This window comes from Nerophis ophidion, linkage group LG03, assembly GCF_033978795.1.
Source record: "Nerophis ophidion isolate RoL-2023_Sa linkage group LG03, RoL_Noph_v1.0, whole genome shotgun sequence".
In the NCBI taxonomy this organism is placed as follows: domain Eukaryota; kingdom Metazoa; phylum Chordata; class Actinopteri; order Syngnathiformes; family Syngnathidae; genus Nerophis; species Nerophis ophidion.
In genome coordinates, this window is record NC_084613.1 from 77,408,333 (window position 1) to 77,427,702 (window position 19,370).

A 19,370-nucleotide genomic window follows, 5' to 3' on the forward strand; every position below is an offset into this window, starting at 1 on the left:
GATTGCACAATACAGTACATATTCCGTAAAATTGACCACTAAATGGTAACACCTGAATAAGTTTTTCAACTTGTTTATGCCGGGGTCCACGTTAATCAATTCATGGTAATCGATCATGCTGCTTGACTTCTATCTTGTTATAATTCCCAAAGAAAATACTTAATAGTTCATTCATTCAGAGGGGCGGTATAGCTCGGTTGGTAGAGTGGCCGTGCCAGCAACTTGAGGGTTGCAGGTTCAATTCCCGCTTCCGCCATCCTAGTCACTGCCGTTGTGTCCTTGGGCAAGACACTTTACCCACCTGCTCCCAGTGCCACCCACACTGGTTTAAATGTAACTTAGATATTGGGTTTCACTATGTAAAGCGCTTTGAGTCACTAGAGAAAAGCGCTATATAAAATATAATTCATAATTCACAATTCATTCCACAAGACAACATCATATTAACTGCAGTGTTTTTATTGAGGTTGGGTTTAGTAATTGTTAGGGTTTTGTCGAGGGTTGAGTTTGGGGTTTTGGCTTGGTAAGGTTGAGGTTAGGATTCGGGTTCAAATCAGTGTATTGGTTTGGGTTTTGGCTAGCTGAGATTGGTGTTAGGGTTTGGGTAGGCTCAGGATTAGGGTGTTAGAATTAGGGTTGGGGTTAAGGTTCTGGCTACAGTTGAGTTTGGGGTTTTGGCTCCGTAAAGGTCATTCTTGCCAACCCTCCCGGATTATTCGGGAGACTCCCGAAATTCAGCGCCTCTCCCGAAAACCGCCCGGGACAAATTTTGTACCGAAAATCTCCCAAAATTCAGGCGGAGCTAGAGGCCACGCCCCCTCCAGCTCCATGCGGACCCGAGTGACGTGTCGACAGCCTGTTTTCACGTCCGCTTTCCCACAATATAAACAGCGTGCCTGCCCAATGGCGTTATAACTGTAGAATGATCGAGGGCGAGTTATTGGTTTCTTATGTGGGTTTATTGTTAGGCAGTCTCATTAACGTCCTCCCAGCGCGGCAACAACACACAACAGCAGTCACGTTTTCGTCTACCGTAAAGCAGTTTGTCTGCCGTAAACAGCAATGTTGTGACACTCTTAAATAGGACAATACTGCCATCTGCTGTGCATGCATATGTGAGAATAACATCTACGGCTTTTAGACCAGTGGTTCTCAACCTTTTTTCAGAGATGTACCCCCTGTGAAATTTTTTTTAATTCAAGTACCCCTTAATCAGAGCAAAGCATTTTTGATTGAAAAAAGGAGATAAAGCAGTAAAATACAGCACTATGTCATACGTTTCTGGTTTATTAAATTGTATAACAGTGCAAAATATTGCTCATTTGTAGTGGTCTTTCTTGAACTATTTGGGGAAAAAAAGATATAAAAATAACTAAAAACTTGTTGAAGAATAAACAAGTGATTAGATTATAAATAAAGATTTGTACACATACTGCGATGAGGTGGCGACTTGTCCAGGGTGTACGCCGCCTACCGCCCGATTGTAACTAAGATAGACACCAGCGCCCCCCGCGGCCCCAAAGGGAATAAGCGGTAGAAAATGGATGGATGAATAGCTGTAAATATACTCCTCCCCTCTTAACCACGCCCCGCCCCCAACCACGCCCCCCACCTCCTGAAATAGGAGGTCTCAAGGATGGCAAGTATGGTAAAGGTTGACGTCTGATTTTTGGCTAGGTTTCAGGTAAAGTCAGGGCGTTGTTTATGTTTTGTTTTGGCTAGGATTGCAGTTAAACATTTTGGTTTAGTGAGGTTGTTTGAGTTATGGTTCGGGGTTTGATTCAGATTATTTCTGGAAAAAAAAAGTTATTATGATGTGTTCAATATGGACTTGGAAAATGTGTTATTAAAGGGTCATTTAATAGCCCAAATACAAAAAAGTTAAGTTGTTCAAAGACACAATAATAGCTGACAACAAAGTCAAAATGCTATTTAGGATTTTGGACAGTATACAATGACTTTTGAATGGTTTAAAATATTTTTTTGTCTGGGAAAGTGAAGCTTTCCACCTATAGTTATGGTGCTAGGAACCCCATTTAGATTTTGTCCAAGTATAGGTCAGTTCTGCATCAGCTTTTTCATGAAACATAACATTTAATATTTGAAAAATATACAATGAACAATAAACCTTTAAACTCTGCAGCAGCAAAAATCAGCAGTGGCTGCTTCTTCTGAGTTTGACCCCACAACAAACACTCAATCCCAGTAGTCCAATGATGCCTTTGATGTGGAGTGATTGTTGACACTGCTTGGCTGTCTTGGTTTATGACCGAACTGCTTTACCACCTGCAGTGACGAAGACATCAATCAACACCTTGCCTATTTCAATTATAGAATAGCAAATATGCAAAATATATGCTTTTTTTTTTTTGTATCTTAATTTAAACTTTAATGGAGATGAGATGAGGCTTGTTGTTGATTTTGATCTTTGTTTCATAACAACATATTCCATGCACTCATACTTGCACATTTAAGGCAAATGCTACATATTTACTTGAGGACTATCTTGAGCCAGCCCACATTGTTTTTTTGCATAGAAGTGCTTTAAAGTTAAAAAAAATTAAAGTATTACTGATAGTCACACACACACACACTAGGTGTGGTGAAATTACCCTCTGCATTTGACCCATCCCCTTGCTCCACTCCCTGGGAGGTGAGGAGAGCAGTGAGCACCAGCAGGGGCCGCGCTCGGGAATCAATTTATTGTTATATACAATAAAATACACACTATACAAATTTGTTGAGTAGTTAATTGAACATGTATTTGCAATCAGAGCAGTGACGTGCTGTCAGGGAAGGCAAGTGAGGCGGTGCCTCAACTGCCACCAGGTGGCTTAACCATGAGATGTTCCAAAACGAAGTAATAAAATAAAATAAGTTTTAATGTTTCTCTTTTGGTCTATGCTTTCTATGTATATTTTGATAATTTTCATGGTCAAAACCGCAGAAATTCCATGTTTCCTGATCAAAATAATGCAGCAGATGAGAAATGAGGCAGACACAGGAGGTGCCTCAACGACTACACACAGTGTGTATTGGGCGTGCGTGCGAGGGGGCACAAATGGGCGGCATAGCTCGGTTGGTAGAGTGGCCGTGCCAGCAACTTGAGGGTTGCAGGGTCGATTCCCGCTTCCGCCATCCTAGTAACTGCCGTTGTGTCCTTGGGCAAGACACTTTACCCACCTGTTCCAAGTGCCACCCACACTGGTTTAAATGTAACTTAGATATTGGGTTTCACTATGTAAAAGCACTTTGAGTCACTAGAGAAAAGCGCTATATAAAATATAATTCACAAATGTTTGTTGCCATGTGGAAAAGGCAGGTCTTGAGGCAGCAAGTACCCCTGCCTCAAGGAAGGGGGCGATATATTGTCAACTTGCAGTTTAATGCCTCAGCAGTACTCTGACTCGCCACACTGGGAGAAGTTGGGGCGCTCAAGCCAGCAGACATAGGTCTTTTCAGCGGAAGCCAGCATTTTTTTCTTTTTTTACTGTATTTGTAATAAACCAGGCATTTTTATTACAGTAAGCCAGCGTTTGTGGGTGTTTTTTGTCAGATGCAAAAATATTGTTTAATTTCTTGGAATGAAATTGAATTAAATGAATGTTTCTGCAAATATGGAGGATTATATACTGTATCCAAGATGAAATACTTCACTAAACTGTACTTTAAGACAAAATGAAAGCGATCATACAAAGTAGGTTTTCATGGAGGATAGCTATTGCTGCTTTAGATACAAATACAGAAAGGTAATATACACCCACAATATTTGATTTATTTTGTGAATAGCAAATGGGACCAACAACTTTATCAAATAGTTTTTGGACCTATTTATCATATCATAATATCATTATGATAACGTTTTTATGAAAGCGAATAACTCCCTTTTTTTCCCTGTAACTCTAATGTGCAACCTAAATCAACAATGACTAAAGCGGCACATGTGAATTTAAGTAAAGAAAAAAAAGAAGAAGAAAAAAAAGTATGTATGCCTCACCTGGTGTTTAATTCACCGCACGTCACTGACTCTGAGGTGTAATAACATGTTGCAAATCAGTGAAATGAAAAGAAGACAACTACTAATAATAATACTATAATAAATTGGGTGTATTACACCAGGCACCGTCAAAAAAACTGAATAACAAGAAAATTGAAGGTGGCAATGAATGAGGGAGAGGGACCATGAATTGATCAACGTGGACTCCGACTTAAACAAGCTGAAAAACTTATTGGGGTGTTACCATTTAGTGGTCAATTGTACGGAATATGTACTAAACTGTGCAATCTACTAATAAAAGTTTCAATCAATCAATCAAAAGCCCACACCGGGGGCCCAGAATTCCTAGCAATGGTCCTGGGTACAGCCTTTGAGGACATTTGACTTTGGAGGTTCACACACACATTTTTTTTTTGTAACAAGTATTAATTTTTACTTGCTTTGTGTGACATGCTGCACAGACTGCAGATGAACGTGATCTAACCTATAACTGATATGAAAGAAATCTGCAAGGCCCATATACTAACAAGAATGATAGAAACAATTACAAAACACAGCATGATTATATATACACGGGTCAATAATGTAATGTCATTTATCTCACATTTTTACTTCAAATGGTTCTCCTGAGGTCTTGTGTACTTCATAATTGCATTTTTTTTTCAATCTGCCGTGCATTGTCCAAGCATTTTTTGTACAAGCGCTTGCCCAAGCATTTTTGTCTCCACTCTGCATCATTTCTATATTTTTTACTCACTAATGTGAAGCATGTCAGAATGTTTTGTGCAATAAACGTGTGCCTCATTTCACCTCATCACCCGTGTACCCTCAACACATTCCTCACATGCGCGTTCAACATGCAAAGTTGCAGAGATGATGATCGCCGCTAAAGACGCAGAAGACGACAAAAAAGCAGCGAAGGAGGCGTCAGCATCACCGGGAGAGGAGGAAGAGGAGAAGGACGCGGGAAAAGATGACGGGGAGGAGCAACAGCCCGAGGAAAAAGATGATGTTGACAAAGTAACAGAAGAGCAGATGAATAAAGAAAGAGATTTAGAAGAAATTGTGACAAAAGAGGAGAAGACCAAAAATGCTCAAGTTCTATTAGTGGAGGAGGAGTCACGAGATGAAGAGGAAGAAGAGGACACAACATTAGATGAGGAAGACAATGTGGAGGAGACCACAAATAAAGGTGATGATGAGGAGAAGGAAGCAGGGACAATTTTAGATGATGCGATGCAAGATGAAGAGACTACAACATTAGAGGAGAACACAATGCTGTTAGTTGAGGAGTCGGCACTAGATGACGATGAGGACACCACGACTGAAGATGACGACGACGAGGAAGTAGAGACAGCATCTGAAGGGAGGGAGGAGGGAGAAAACACCACCACAATAAAAGATGACGATGAGGAAACATTAGATGAGGAGGAGGAAAATGAGGAGAACACAACTGAGGATGACTCTAAGGAGGAAGTGGACACAACCATAGAGGACGAGGTGGAAGAAGACACCACCACAATTGAAGTTGAGGAGACCACAACTGAAAATAAATCTGAGGAAGATGAGGAGATCCCAACTGAAAATAACTGTAAGGATAAAGAGGAGACAACTGAAGAGGGGGAGGAAGGAGAAGACACCACCACAATGAAAGATGACAATCAGCAGGAAGAGGAGGAAACAACAGACGAGGAGACCACAACTGCAAATGATGAGGAAGAAGAAACATCAGATGAAGAGGAACACGAGGAGACTACAACTGAAGAAGACAAGGAGGAAGAAGAGGAGATGACAACTGAAGAAATGGTAGAAGAAACAACAACTGAAAACGAGGAAGATGAGGAGACTACAACCGAAGAAGACAATGAGGAAGAAGAGATGACAACTAAAGAGGAGGAGGGAGAAGACACCTACACAATTAAAGAGGACGATAATGGGGAGGAAACAACTAAAGACGAGGAGACTACAACTGAAGAGGACAATGGGGAGGAAGAGGAGATGACAACTGAAAAGGAGGAGGGAGAAGACACCTACACAATTAAAAATGACGATGATAGGGAGGAGGAAACAACTGAAGACGATGATGAAGAGGAAGATGAGGACACTACAACTGAAGAAGACAACGAGGAAGAAGAGGAGATGACAACTGAAGAGGTGGGAGAAGAAACCACCACAATTAAAGATGACGATGATTATGAGGAGGAAACGACAACTAAAGACGAGGAAGATGAGGAGACTACAACTGAAGAAGAGGAGATGACAACTGAAGAGGAGGAGGGAGAAGACACCTCCACAATTAAAGAGGACGATGATGAGGAGGAGACAACTAAAGACGAGGAGACTACAACTGAAGAGGACAATGGGGAGGAAGAGGAGATGACAACTGAAGAGGAGGAGGGAGAAGACACCACCAGAATTAAAGATGACCATGATGGTGAGGAGGAGGAAACAACAACTGAAGACGCTGATGAAGAAGAAGATGAGTACATAATAGGACTAGATCATCTGGAGGACACCACAACTAAAAACGATGAGGAAGAGGAGGTCGAAACCACAACTTTAAAACACGGGAAAGAGGACCAAAAGGACGAGACCCTATTAGATGGGGAGGAGGAGGAGGAGGAAGATGTGGGGACAACACTAGATATTGGGATGGAGAGGGAGGAGGAGGCAACATCACTAGATGATGATATTGAGGAGGAGGAGACAACTGAAGATGGGGACAAGGATGAGGAAGAGGGGGAGGAAGAAGAAAAGGAGACAACAACAGAAGATGAAGAAAAAGAGGAGCCGACAACAATATTAGACGACAAAGATGAGGAGAAGCATAAGGAGACAACCATAACAGCGGATGAAGAAGAGGATGAAAAGGAGTCCACACCAATATTAGACAGAGAAGATGAGAAAACAACCATAACGGCAGATGAAGAGGAGGATGAAAAGGAGTCCACAACAATATTAGATGACGAGGATAAGCAAGAGGAGACAACAACTGTAGATGAAGAGGAGGAAGCTTTCATCAATAATGAAGTTAATGTAGATGAAGAAGAGGTGGAGACTTCAGTGCACCAAGTTGAAAATATATCTGATGAGAGTAACTACAGCTTAACATCTGATGATGATGATGATGATAAAGAAACAGTGAGTTTATCAGCAGCTTATGACCTAAATACAAATAGCGACAGGAAGGATGACGGCGACGAGAACAACAACAACAGCGACAGTGGGAGCCTGGAGCCTGTAGGAAGAAGGAAAGATCTCGGCAAACGTGACAAAGGTACTTCAGTCATTCTCATTCATCCCCTTTTCATGAAAGCCTCATGAAAATGTTCCAGTGTGATCCATTATTCTCACCATGCTAGTCACAGGTGAATGTCATGCGGTATCTTCGTTACAATGCGGTCTGTTCAAAAAGTGCCCCACTCAGACTTTTTTAATTAGCGTTTGTCTCTAAAACCTGGGTATGGGCAACGAAGGGGATTAAAAAAAAAATATATCATCTCATTCACGTAACAAACTCTTGCTTTTGAAGTTGCAGGTTTTCATGACGTCATGAAGAAAAACTTAAGACTGCCTACATCTACAAACCCTGTTTCCATATGAGCTGGGAAATTGTGTTAGATGTAAATATAAACAGAATACAATGATTTGCAAATCATTTTCAACCCATATTCAGTTGAATGCACTACAAAGACAACATATTTGATGTTCAAACTCATGCATTTTTTTATTTTTTTTAGCAAATAATAATTAACTTAGAATTTCATGGCTGCAACACGTGCCAAAGTAGTTGGGAAACGGCATGTTCACCACTGTGTTACATCACCTTTTGTTTTAACAACACTCAATAAACGTTTGGGAACTGAGGAAACTAATTGTTGAAGCTTTGGAAGTGGAATTCTTCCCCATTCTTGTTTTACGTAGAGCTTCATTTGTTCAACAGTCCGGGGTCTCCGCTGTCGTATTTTACGCTTCATAATGAGCCACGCATTTTTGATGGGACACAGGTCTGGACTGCAGGCGGGCCAGGAAAGTATCCGCACTATTTTTTTACGAAGCCACGCTGTTGTAACACGTGCTGAATGTGGCTTGGCATTGTCTTGCTGAAATAAGCAGAGTCGTCCATGAAAAAGACGGCGCTTAGATGGCAGCATATGTTGTTCCAAAACCTGTATGTACCTTTCAGCATTAATGGTGCCTTCACAGATGTGTAAGTTACCCATGCCTTGGGCACAAATACACCCCTATACCATCACAGATGCTGGCTTTTAAACTTTGCGTCGATAACAGTCTGGATAGTTCGCTTCCCCTTTGGTCTGGATGACACGATGTCGAATGTTTCCAAAAACAATTTGAAATGTGGACTCGTCAGACCACAGAACACTTTTCCACTTTGCATCAGTCCATCTTAGATGATCTCGGGCCCAGAGGAGCCGGCGGCATTTCTGGATGTTGTTGATAAATTGCTTTCGCTTTGCGTAGGAGAGCTTTAACTTGCACTTACAGATGTAGTGATGAACTGTATTTAGTGACAGTGGTTTTCTGAAGTATTCTTGAGCCCATGTGGTGATATCCTTTAGAGATTGATGTCGGTTTTTGATACAGTGCCGTCTGAGGGATCGAAGGTCACGGTCATTTAATGTTGGTTTCCGGCCATGCTGCTTACGTGGAGTGATTTCTCCAGATTCTCTGAACCTTTTGACGATGTTATGGACCTTAGATGTTGAAATCCCTAAATTTCTAGCAATTGCAATTTGAGAAATGTTGTTCTTAAACTGTTTGACTATTTGCTCACGCAGTTGTGGACAAAGGGGTGTACCTCGCCCCATCCTTTCTTGTGAAAGACTGAGCATTTTTTGGGAAGCTGTTTTTATACCCAATCATGGCACCCACCTGTTCCCAATTAGCCTGCACACCTGAGGGATGTTCTGAATAAGTGTTAGATGAGCGTTCCTCAACTTTATCAGTATGTATTGCCACCTTTCCCAACTTCTTTCTCACGTGTTGCTGGGATCAAATTCTAAAGTTAATGATTATTTGCAAAAAAAAATTACATCTCACACAATTTCCCAGCTCATATGGAAACGGGGTTTGTAAAAAAAAAAATAAAGCTCTGCCAACTATCTGTTACTCAGCTACAGACGTGTAAGCTGTGAGTTATTGTGTTGCTCTTCAACAAATAGGCAAACGTAGCATGATGTCACAATGTGAGTCTAACGTTAGCACTGTAGCTCACATAGCTATGCTCGTGTTGCTAACATTTGTGTCCTATTGTGCCACTCCTTGCTACACGTTCTTGATTGATTGATTGATTTAAACTTGTATTAGTAGATTGCACAGTACAGTACATATTCCGTACAATTGACCACTAAATGGTAACACCCGAATAAGTTTTTCAACGTGTTTAAGTCGGGGTCCACGTTAAACAATTCATGGTTGTAAGACATATTATATAATTTGGACAAGAGCAGAGGTACAGTGTATTTTTAAAAAACAGATTAAGTGCACGATAGTGGAGACAAACTCAATCTTTCGGCGATAACCATAGCTCAGTAGCATTAAACCAAACGGTGTGTTGGTCCCAGTAAGGCTTCCTAAAAGCACTTCTATACGGGCTAAATTCCAGTATCAAGGCAACACACATTCAATACACTATTGAGTCAGCTAAAACATGTTAAAATGTATTAAAAATACAATATGAGAACTTGAAGTCAAAAGAAGGCCAATGCACCTACAGGAATTCTACCTAAAAGTAACAAGACACACTGGCTTACACTTGCTGTGTTTTTAGTGTAGTGTTTTTGCACTGCATGATCCTTTGTCACGATCCCTTTGTGAAAATTACATTAAAACCCTGTCTACTTTACTAGATGTTTGTGTGTGTAACTGTGTATTATATTGCAGTTGTGGAAGAAGCAGAGAAAAGAGAGGCACTCAAAGAAGTTAAAGGTAATATCCCTTGTCGGTATGCTAATATCTAGTAAGGAGGGTCTAACTCAGGGGTGTCAAAACTACAGAACAGGGGCCGGCGTCTTCAATTTGGCCAAATCTGGCCCGAGAGACGGCACGAGTTCAAGAAACAAATTTGACCAGGAGCGGTGTATCCATATTCATATACAAATATCCAGCGGTCTGATTGCTAACAATTTGTCGCCATTTGGAGGCCGACGAAAGTAACATTGCCTTTAATTGTACTTTCAAGTCAATGAAAAACAGCATTTACTTCTACAATTCAATCCAAACAACCTTGCATAGTCAAAGGGCAGAAAAAAAAAAAGTGCCAAGGAATCACCACGTGTTTGTGTGGCTAAAGGCTAAATCTTCCCAACTCCATCTTTCTACTGTGACTTCTCCAATATTAATTGAACAAATTGCAAAAGATTCAGCAACACAGATCTCCAAAATACTGTGTAATTATGCCGTTAAAGCAGACGACTTTTAGCTGTGTGTGTGCAGCGCTCATACTTCCTTTAAACCTGTGACGTGTTGCGTACACGTCATCATTACACGACGTTTTCAAGACGAAACTCCCGGGAAATTAAAAATTGTAATTTAGTAAACTAAAAAGGCCGTATTAGCATGTGTTGCAATGTTAATATTTCATCATTGATATATAAACTATCAGACTGCGTGGTCGGTAGTAGTGGGTTTCAGTAGGCCTTTCATAACCACTTTAATTTCTATGCAGTCCGCTTTCGGCCCCCCGCCAAAATCTTTAGGCCCAATGCGCCCCCTAGTCAAAAAGTTTGACACCCCTGATATAACTCATTACTGAAAATAGTTGTGATTTTTTTATACTTATTATGATGCTTTACACCTTACACAGATCTTTTAAAAGACGGGAAAAAGGACACAGAACATGAGGAATCAGTCAAAAACAAAACAAGAGCAGAAAAGCCAAAAGATAAGGTCAAACCTACCTTGACTACACTTTTTAAGCAGAAAACGGACAAATCCAAAGGTAAGGCCAAATATGTGATGAATTACATTGTATCATATGCATGCAAATAAACTGAAACTGAACTGAACTAAACTAATAATGACTGAATAATGGTGTAATTGTCGCGATACATACTATATGTGATTTTAGCACATTAAGAAGTCTAACAGACTAAGTATGCCACTTGTTTTTAGAACAAACCCTGGAGAAGAAGCCACCAAAGGAGCCTCAAGTTAAAGCAAAGTCCATCAAAGACAAAACAGTTATTAAAAAGCCTTTTGAGGAGTTCTCCAGAGTTAAGAAGCTGGGAATTAAGCGAACACCCACAGACGACAGAAAGTATTCAAAGGATCTTAGGAAACCTACCAAAGAAGAGAAAAGAGAGAAAGAACCGGACTTTAAAAATCAAACCAAGAAAGAGGGGGCAAAACCTCTCAAAGAACCTTTTAAGGAGAATGAAGTCAAGAAAAATCTGAAAAAAGAGAAAGGAGTATTGGAAACGCCTAAGGATAAGGTAGAGGATAAGGTAAAAGAGGACAAAAAAACACTCAAATCCAAGAAAGAGGTCAAGAAACCTGACGAAGATCAACGAAAAACTGAAGAACCACCCAAAGAAAAAGCCAAGATAAAGGTCGGAAAATCACTTAAAGAAGAGCGAGATGTTGAAGAACCACTCAAAGAAGAAGCCAAAGAGGCAAAAAAGATTAGGAAACCTAACAGAAAACTGAGTCCCACCAAGAAATTACTTAAAGAAGAAGAAAACAAATCATCGATTGTTAAAAAAGTCAAGAAAATTTACACAGAAGTTGAGAAAGCTCCGAAAGAGGATAATGTCACAATGCAACATCCCAAAACAGAAATCAAAGACAAGAAACCTCTCAAAGTGGGGGAAACAATCAAGAAAACCGTCAAACCATCAACACATGAAAAAGAAGATCAGAAACTTACTTTGGGAGAAGTCAAGAAAGCGGCGGGAGAAGAGAAAGTCATGAAAGAACATCCCAAGGACGAAAAAGAACTCCAGAAACTTGTCAAACCAGAGAGAAAAATGAATGGCACGTCTAAAGAAACAAAGAAACCCCAAGATGACATAAAAAAAGTCAAGAAATCTCCCAAAGACGAAAACGAACCCAAGAAACTTGTCAAACCAGAGAGAAAAATGAATGTCACGTCTAAAGAAACAAAGAAACCTCAAGATGACATTAAAAAAGTCAAGAAATCTCCCAAAGATGAGAAGGAAATCAAGAAACTCGCCAAACCAGAGAGAGAAACAAATGTGTCGTTAACAGAAACATCGAGACCATCAGTATACCTGAAAGAAGTAAAAAAATATCCCAAAGTAAAGAGAGATGCCAAACGGGATATAATGATTACAAGACTTTTGAAAGTAGAAGCCAAGGAACTTACAGAAAAGGAGGAGACAGAACCAAAGAAAGCAACCAAAGACAAGAGAGAACAAAATAAACCTCATGAGAAAGAGAGTGTCATCAGAAGCACTTCCAAAGTAGATGAAGTTCTCAAGAAACCTCATATAGAAGACAAAGCAGTAAATGAAATTACCAAAGAAAAGGATGACACCAGGAAACAGCTTAAAGAGGAGAAACAAAAGACAGCACATAAAAAGGCCCACACTCTGGAGAAGGAGAAAACGCCTCATGAAGCCCCATTTCTGGTGAAAGAAGAGAAGATTTCAGTCAAAGAAAAGAAAAAACCTCTTAAAGAAGAGAAAATTCAACCTAAAGAAGAAAATATTCTAGTCAAAGAAGAGGGGAAACATCCTACAGAAAAGATACCAACAATAGAAGGGGAGATCCAACCTAAAGAGGAGAAGATTCAACCCAAAGAAGAGAAGACACATTCTAAGGAGAAGATTCAATCCAAACAGGAGAAGAAAGCTCCTAAAGAAGAGAAGAAACCTTCTAAGGAGAAGATTCAATCCAAACAGGAGAAGAAAGCTCCTAAAGAAGAGAAGAAACCTCCTAAAGAGGTGAAAATTCAACCCAAAGAAGAAAGACCTCTTAAAGAGGAAAAAACCCAATCTAACGAACAGAAGAGAAAGACTCCAGTCAAAGAAAAGACTATCCCATCCAAACAGGAGATGAAACCACATCAAGAAGAGAAACCTCTTAAAGAAGAGAAGATTCAACCTAAAGAAGAAAATATTCTAGTCAAAGAAGAGGGGAAGCATCCTAAAGAAAAGATACCACCAAAAGAAGAGGAGATCCAACCTAAAGAAGAAAAGATTCAACCCAAAGAAGAGAAGAAACCTTCCAACGTGAAGCTTCAGTCCAAACAGAAGATAAAATCTCCTAAAGAAGAGAAGAAACCTAAAGAGGTGAAAATTCAACCCAAAGAAGAGAGACCTCTTAAAGAGGAAAAAATGCAATCTAACCGACAGGAGAGGAGTCCAATCAAAGAGAAGATGATCCCATCCAAAGACGAGATGAAACCACATCAAGAAGAGAAACCTCTTAAAGAAGAAAAGAAGATTACATCCAAAGACAAAGAGGTTACAAAGGCGCCCAAAGAAGATAAAGACCAAAAGAAACTCCCCAAAGAAGAGGGGGAAGATAAAGTAGTGGAGAAGAAAACTTCCATCAAGAAAGTAAAAATGATCACAAAACCAATAAAAGATGCTGCAGAATTAAGAAGACCATCTAAAGAAGTCAGACAGCCCTTGAGAGAGAAGATAGTGACAGAATCTTCCAAACACGAGAAGAAAGACAAAGAAAACGAAGCACCTGATCAGAAGACACCCACAGAGGAGAAGGAAACCCCCAAGAAGCTTTCAATGGAAGAAACCACACATGAAGCAAAGACAGTATCATCAAAGACAGTATCATCAAAGATCCCCAAAGAAGTTGCTGAACCCGTTAAATCTTTCAGGACTCATGGACTTGTCAAAATGCATCTCCAAAAGGAGAAGGAAAAACTAGCTGATATTGCTTCAAAAGTACAGCCTGAAGAAACATCAGAGAAGACCATAGGCAAAAAAGGACTGAAGATACTCAAAGAAAGAAAACAACCAGAAACAGACGAAAAGAGAGAGATAATTTCCAAAGGACTGCAGAAGATAATCAAACAAGAATCAAAGGAACCCTTAAAGAAAGAAAAGCATGTTTTAAAACAATCTAAGAAGGACGGAAAAGACAGTGAACAGAAGAAGCTGTCCGGGGTGGTCTCTGAAGAAGTGAAAGTGATCGCCAAAGAGAAAACTAGGACCATAGTCAAAGAAGTAAAAGAGGACAGGAAGACTTCAACGGAAGAAGATTTGAAGACAGGTATGATGCAAGTCTTAAAACATTCCATTGTCTTTGATTGATTGATTGATTGATTGATTGATTGATTGATTGATTGATACTTTTATTAGTAGATTGCACAGTACAGTACATATTCTGTACAATTGACCACTAAATGGTAACACCCGAATACGTTTTTCAACTTGTTTAAGTCGGGGTCCACGTTAATCAATTCATGGAAATGAAGGACCTCATATTTACACTTAAGGTAGAAATTTCACAATTCAAGCAGTTATTTATTAACACTTTCTGTTTCTTGTTCTGTTCAAGCCACGAGAACCACAAAGACTGAGAAGACCAGAATGTCCATCAGGACGAAGGAACATGTTAATACTACAAAAACTGGTGAGACAACTAAAGGAGAGGACCGTCATACCAACAAAATCATGATAGGAATACAAGTCATCTCAATTTAATCCATTCCAATCCAATCCACTTTATATAGCACATTTAAACAACAAAATGTTTCCAAAGTGCTGCACAACAATATTAAAAACAATATTAAAATACTATCCTGAGCTCCACCAATGACTGAATAAAAAACAAAAAATAAATACATATAAAACAAAAAAATATATATAAAATAAGTATGATTAAAAACGATTTTAAAGGGTAAAACCAATTAAAACAGTAAATAGAAATCAAAATTTTAAAAACAAAAAACACAGAGGACAACAGAGGACCACACAACTCACACGGTGTTAAAAGCCAGAGAATAAAAGTGGGTCTTAGGATGAGACTTAAAAGGCCCACTGAAATGAGATTTTCTTATTTAAACGGGTATAGCAAGTCATTTCTATGTCATACTTTATCATTTTGCGATATTGCCATATTTTTGCTGAAAGGATATAGTAGAGAACATCCACGATAAAGTTCGCAACTTTCGGTGCTAAAAGAAAAGCCCTGCCTCTACCGGAAGTCGCAGACGATGACGTCACATGTTGATGGCTCCTCACATATTCACATTGATTTTAATGGGAGCCTCCAACAAAAACAGCTATTCGGACCGAGAAAACGACAATTTCCCCATTAATTTGAGCGAGGATGAAAGATTCGTGTTTGAGGATATTGATAGCGATGGACTAGAAAAATAAAAAAAAGTAAAAAAAAAAACTGCGATAGCATTGAGACGGATTCAGATGTTTTTAGACACATTTACTAGGATAATTCTGGGAAATCCCTTATCTTTCTATTGTGTTGCTAGTGTTTTAGTGAGTTTAATAGTACCTGATAGTCGGAAGTGTACGTTCACGGCCGGGTGTTGAGGTGCAGTGTCTCAGCTGTATGGGCGGCACAAGCTCAGCTGATATCCGGTAAGAAGCGACTTTTTAACCACAATTTTCTCACCGAAACCTGCTGGTTGACATTCGGTTGGGATCCATCTCCGCTCTGATCCATAGTAAAGTTTCACCTCTGTGAATTTTAAACAAGGAATCACCGTGTGTTTGTGTGGCTAAAGGCTAAAAGCTTCCCAACTCCATCGTTCTACTTTGACTTCTCCAATATTAATTGAACAAATTGCAAAAGATTCAGCAACACAGATCTCCAAAATACTGTGTAATTATGCGGTTAAAGCAGACGACTTTTAGCTGTGTGTGTGTGCAGCGCTCATATTCATAACAGCCCGTGACGTCACGCGTACACGTCACCATTACGCGATGTTTTCAAGAAAAAAGTCCCGGGAAATTTAAAATTGTAATTTAGTAAACTAAAAAGGCCGTATTGGCATGTGTTGCAATGTTAATATTTCATCATTGATATATAAACTATCAGACTGCGTGGTGGATAGTAGTGGGTTTCAGTAGGCCTTTAAAACACTCCACTGTGGGAGCTGTTCGAATATGGAGGGGCAGAGTGTTCCAGAGCTTAGGGCCCTGTCTCCAACTCTCCCCTAGTTTTAAGTCTGGTCTTGGGCACCACGAGCTGGAGCTGGAGCTTGCTCTCGGACCTCAAAGCAGGCGGAGGATTGTAAGTTTGGATGAGGTCCGATATATAATGAGGTGCCAGTCCATGTAAAGATTTAAAAAAAAAAACAGCAAGGTTTTAAAATCAATTCTAAAATGAACAGGGAGCCAGTGCAAACTCTCAAGGATTGGGGTTATATGCTGGCGTTTCCTGGCCCCTGTTAGTGAAGTGAATTATATTTATATAGCGCTTTTCTCAAGTGACTCAAAGCGCTTTACATAGTGACACCCAATATCTAAGTTACATTTAAACCAGTGTGGGTGGCACTGGGAGCAGGTGGGTAAAGAGTCTTGCCCAAGGACACAACGGCAGTAACTAGGATGGCACAAGTGGGAATCGGACCTGCAACCCTCAAGTTGCCGGCACGGCCACTCTACCAACCGAGCTATACCGTTAAAAGTCGTGCTGCCGCGTTCTGGACTAACTGCAACCGGGAGAGAGCTTTTTGGCTAATGCCAGCATAAAGTGCATTGCAGTAGTCCAGGCCACTTGAAATAAAAGCATGCAAGACTTGTTCAAAAAGGTTAAAAGATAAAAAACGGTTTTACCTTTGCTATAAGACGAAGATGATAAAAACACGATACTTTAAATACAACTAAATAACGTTCATGAAATAACCCCCAACTCTGCTATTTCATTTGTGTTCCCAGCTGATGTGCCCAAGAGACCTTTAAGTTTGGTGAGGGTCACCAAAAAGCAGATAGCCCCCATCTTGAAAAAGGAACAAAAGAATGCAACCAAAATAGGTAAATAATCATAGTAATTTATAGCCAAACTATTTATCTATCAAACTGTTTATTAAAACTTTTTTTTTCCTTAGAGGCCCCACAGGTTTCTAAGGTGACGGCCAAACCAGAAGCTGCAAAGAAAGGTATGTACGATTTTGTTGTTATACTTGTTTACACTAAGGCTGCCAATTGATTTATATTTGGAATTTAGATTACCGTATTTCCTTGAATTGCCACAGGGCATATAGTATGCGCCTGCCTTGAATTACTGCCGGGTCAAACTCGCTTCGCAAAATAATTAGCGCATGCTTAGTATTACCGCCTGGTCAAACTCGTGACGTCACGAGTGACACTTCCCCTGTCATCATTTTCAAAATGGAGGAGGCTGACTTCAATACCGGTAATGTGAAATCGCATAAAGCAATGGTTCCCAAACTTTTGCAGGCTGGCGCCCCCTTGGCTCCCCAGTGAATTCCTAGCGCCCCCCCCCCCCCCACCCCCACAGACACATATGGAAACAAACACATCTTTCTTGATATTTGGTATGCTGCAATTTGAAAAGAGAAATGTTAAACACAAATGTGTATTTCACAAATAAAACCCAATTTAGTAAACCAATTTATTTTTTTGCAGTTTTAACTGTTTCAGCAACATAGAATGGTAAATACCACCCTAACCGGCTCAACACAACACAACACAACACGGCGCGTTCTGGCGAATCCCCAATTTCATGTTGACTTGAACTCAAGATAATGTTGACCGCCAGAATGCGGTTTTTATTATAAGATAAAATTCTGAACATTACAAGCTTGAAATTACAATCCTGAGCTTTTGCTTTTGTAGTCTATGCTGTCGGATCTGACTGGGCCAGAGCGGCGTGTGGTAACCGGACCCTGATGCGTCGTCCACTGACTCGTCCTGCTGCACGTGTTGTGTACAAATCGTCAAACAAACGTTCGAACTTCTGATTTCGACTTCGGACTGCCGCCCCCCTACCGCCCCCTTCTTCCTCACCGCCCCCCCAGATCTTCCCCCCGCCCCCAGGGGGCGGTACCGCCCACTTTGGGAACCACTGGCATAAAGGGACGAAGACTAAGAGCTATTCAGTAGGATTTAAGGTCCAAGTTTACATCACACTCAATTTTTTTACTGCCTGCCTTTGGTAAGTGCCGGAGTGAGAAGAGGATTTAAATTAATTAGCGCATGCTTACTTTTACCGCATGCCTTTGGTAAGCGCAGGAGTGAGGTTTTAAATTAATTAGCGCCCTGGCGGCAATTCAAGGAAATACGGTAATCATAGAGTTACTGTGGATTATTTTCCATTTAGCCGCTCACTACTGGATCAACTGCACATTTGCACCATGGTAACACTATTGACAAAAACTGCATGAAATATTTTGCTATTAACGTTTTAGGGGTTTCCGGTCATTCTGCGTAGAAAATGTTAAACATTTTTAAACGGATGAATAATGATTAATCTGCATTTAAGCGCTAATTTTGACAACCCTAGTTTATACAAATAGATTAAGCTGCTGAGAACCAATGTCCTCTGCAGTGGACATTTCTTTTTGGTGTATTTTTTTTGTCACAAGAAAAATATCTATTTTTTCGCAAAACACAAATGTCCACTACAGAAGTCTCTGGCGCTCAAGAGGTTCCACTCCATACCTTTTGATTTGAAGTCATAATTATGAATAATTGGAAAAAAAAATTGAGGTTATATTCTAAAATTTCAAACATTTTTCATTTGTTTCTTTTACTTCACGCCTGTTACGATAATCTGATACAAAAATGTTTTTGAGGAGTAAAGCGATCAATAAGTAATAAGCTGCACCTAAGCGGGTATTGTGCTTTTTTTGTCACACAGTTGTGCCAAAAGAAAAAGTTACAGCAGCTCCTGCCAATAAAGGTAAGGCTTTATAATTTTTCACATAAATGTGCATTTGACGTTCTCAAACAGGACCAAAATAAGACTACAAGTGTGTGCTCAGTGGCCTAGTGGTTAGAGCAGTGGTGTCAAACTTAAATACAGAGTGGGCCAAAATTTTAAACAGAACAAAGCCGCGGGCCAAAGTTGAACCAATTAACTTTTTTAATATGGACCCAAACAAGTTTTGCATTAAATATTGAACAAGCAAGGCTTATATAACGTTAGTCACATGCAAAACCCAGTTTCAAATAATAATAATCAAAAAAATATCAATGGCATCCATCCATCCATTTTCTACCGCTTAGTCCCTTTCGGGGTCGCGGGGGGCGCTGGCGCCTATCTCAGCTACAATCGGGCGGAAGGCGGGGTACACCCTGGACAAGTCGCCACCTCATCGCAGGGCCAACACAGATAGACAGACAACATTCACACACTAGGGCCAATTTAGTGTTGCCAATCAACCTATCCCCATATCAAATAAAATTTAAATTAAAATTGTATGACTTTTTTT

General features: G+C 40.1%; 2 protein-coding genes across 14 annotated transcripts in view; one reads left to right on the forward strand and one right to left on the reverse strand.

Moving 5' to 3' along the window:
* Positions 1–19,370, forward strand: part of si:ch211-266g18.10 (titin) — a 51,054-nt gene that overhangs the window by 15,680 nt on the left and 16,004 nt on the right. For 6 of the 12 annotated variants that reach the window (XM_061896096.1, XM_061896097.1, XM_061896100.1 and 3 more), the window contains exons 14-21: positions 4,863–7,274; positions 9,902–9,946; positions 10,824–10,958; positions 11,132–14,218; positions 14,507–14,581; positions 16,852–16,947; positions 17,022–17,072; positions 18,797–18,838. In XM_061896096.1, the coding sequence (XP_061752080.1) occupies positions 4,863–7,274; positions 9,902–9,946; positions 10,824–10,958; positions 11,132–14,218; positions 14,507–14,581; positions 16,852–16,947; positions 17,022–17,072; positions 18,797–18,838 (5,943 nt within the window). The remainder of the gene's footprint in view (positions 1–4,862; positions 7,275–9,901; positions 9,947–10,823; positions 10,959–11,131; positions 14,219–14,506; positions 14,582–16,851; positions 16,948–17,021; positions 17,073–18,796; positions 18,839–19,370) is intronic. The other 6 variants (XM_061896108.1, XM_061896102.1, XM_061896104.1 and 3 more) reach the window with 6 other exon arrangements.
* usp40 (ubiquitin specific peptidase 40) overlaps positions 2,236–19,370 on the reverse strand; it is a 72,105-nt gene continuing 54,970 nt past the window's right edge. The window contains exon 32 of one of the 2 annotated variants that reach the window (XM_061896110.1): positions 2,236–2,286. In XM_061896110.1, coding sequence (XP_061752094.1) covers positions 2,280–2,286 — 7 coding nt within the window. In that variant the 3' untranslated portion in view covers positions 2,236–2,279. The remainder of the gene's footprint in view (positions 2,287–19,370) is intronic. The other variant, XM_061896109.1, reaches the window with a different exon arrangement.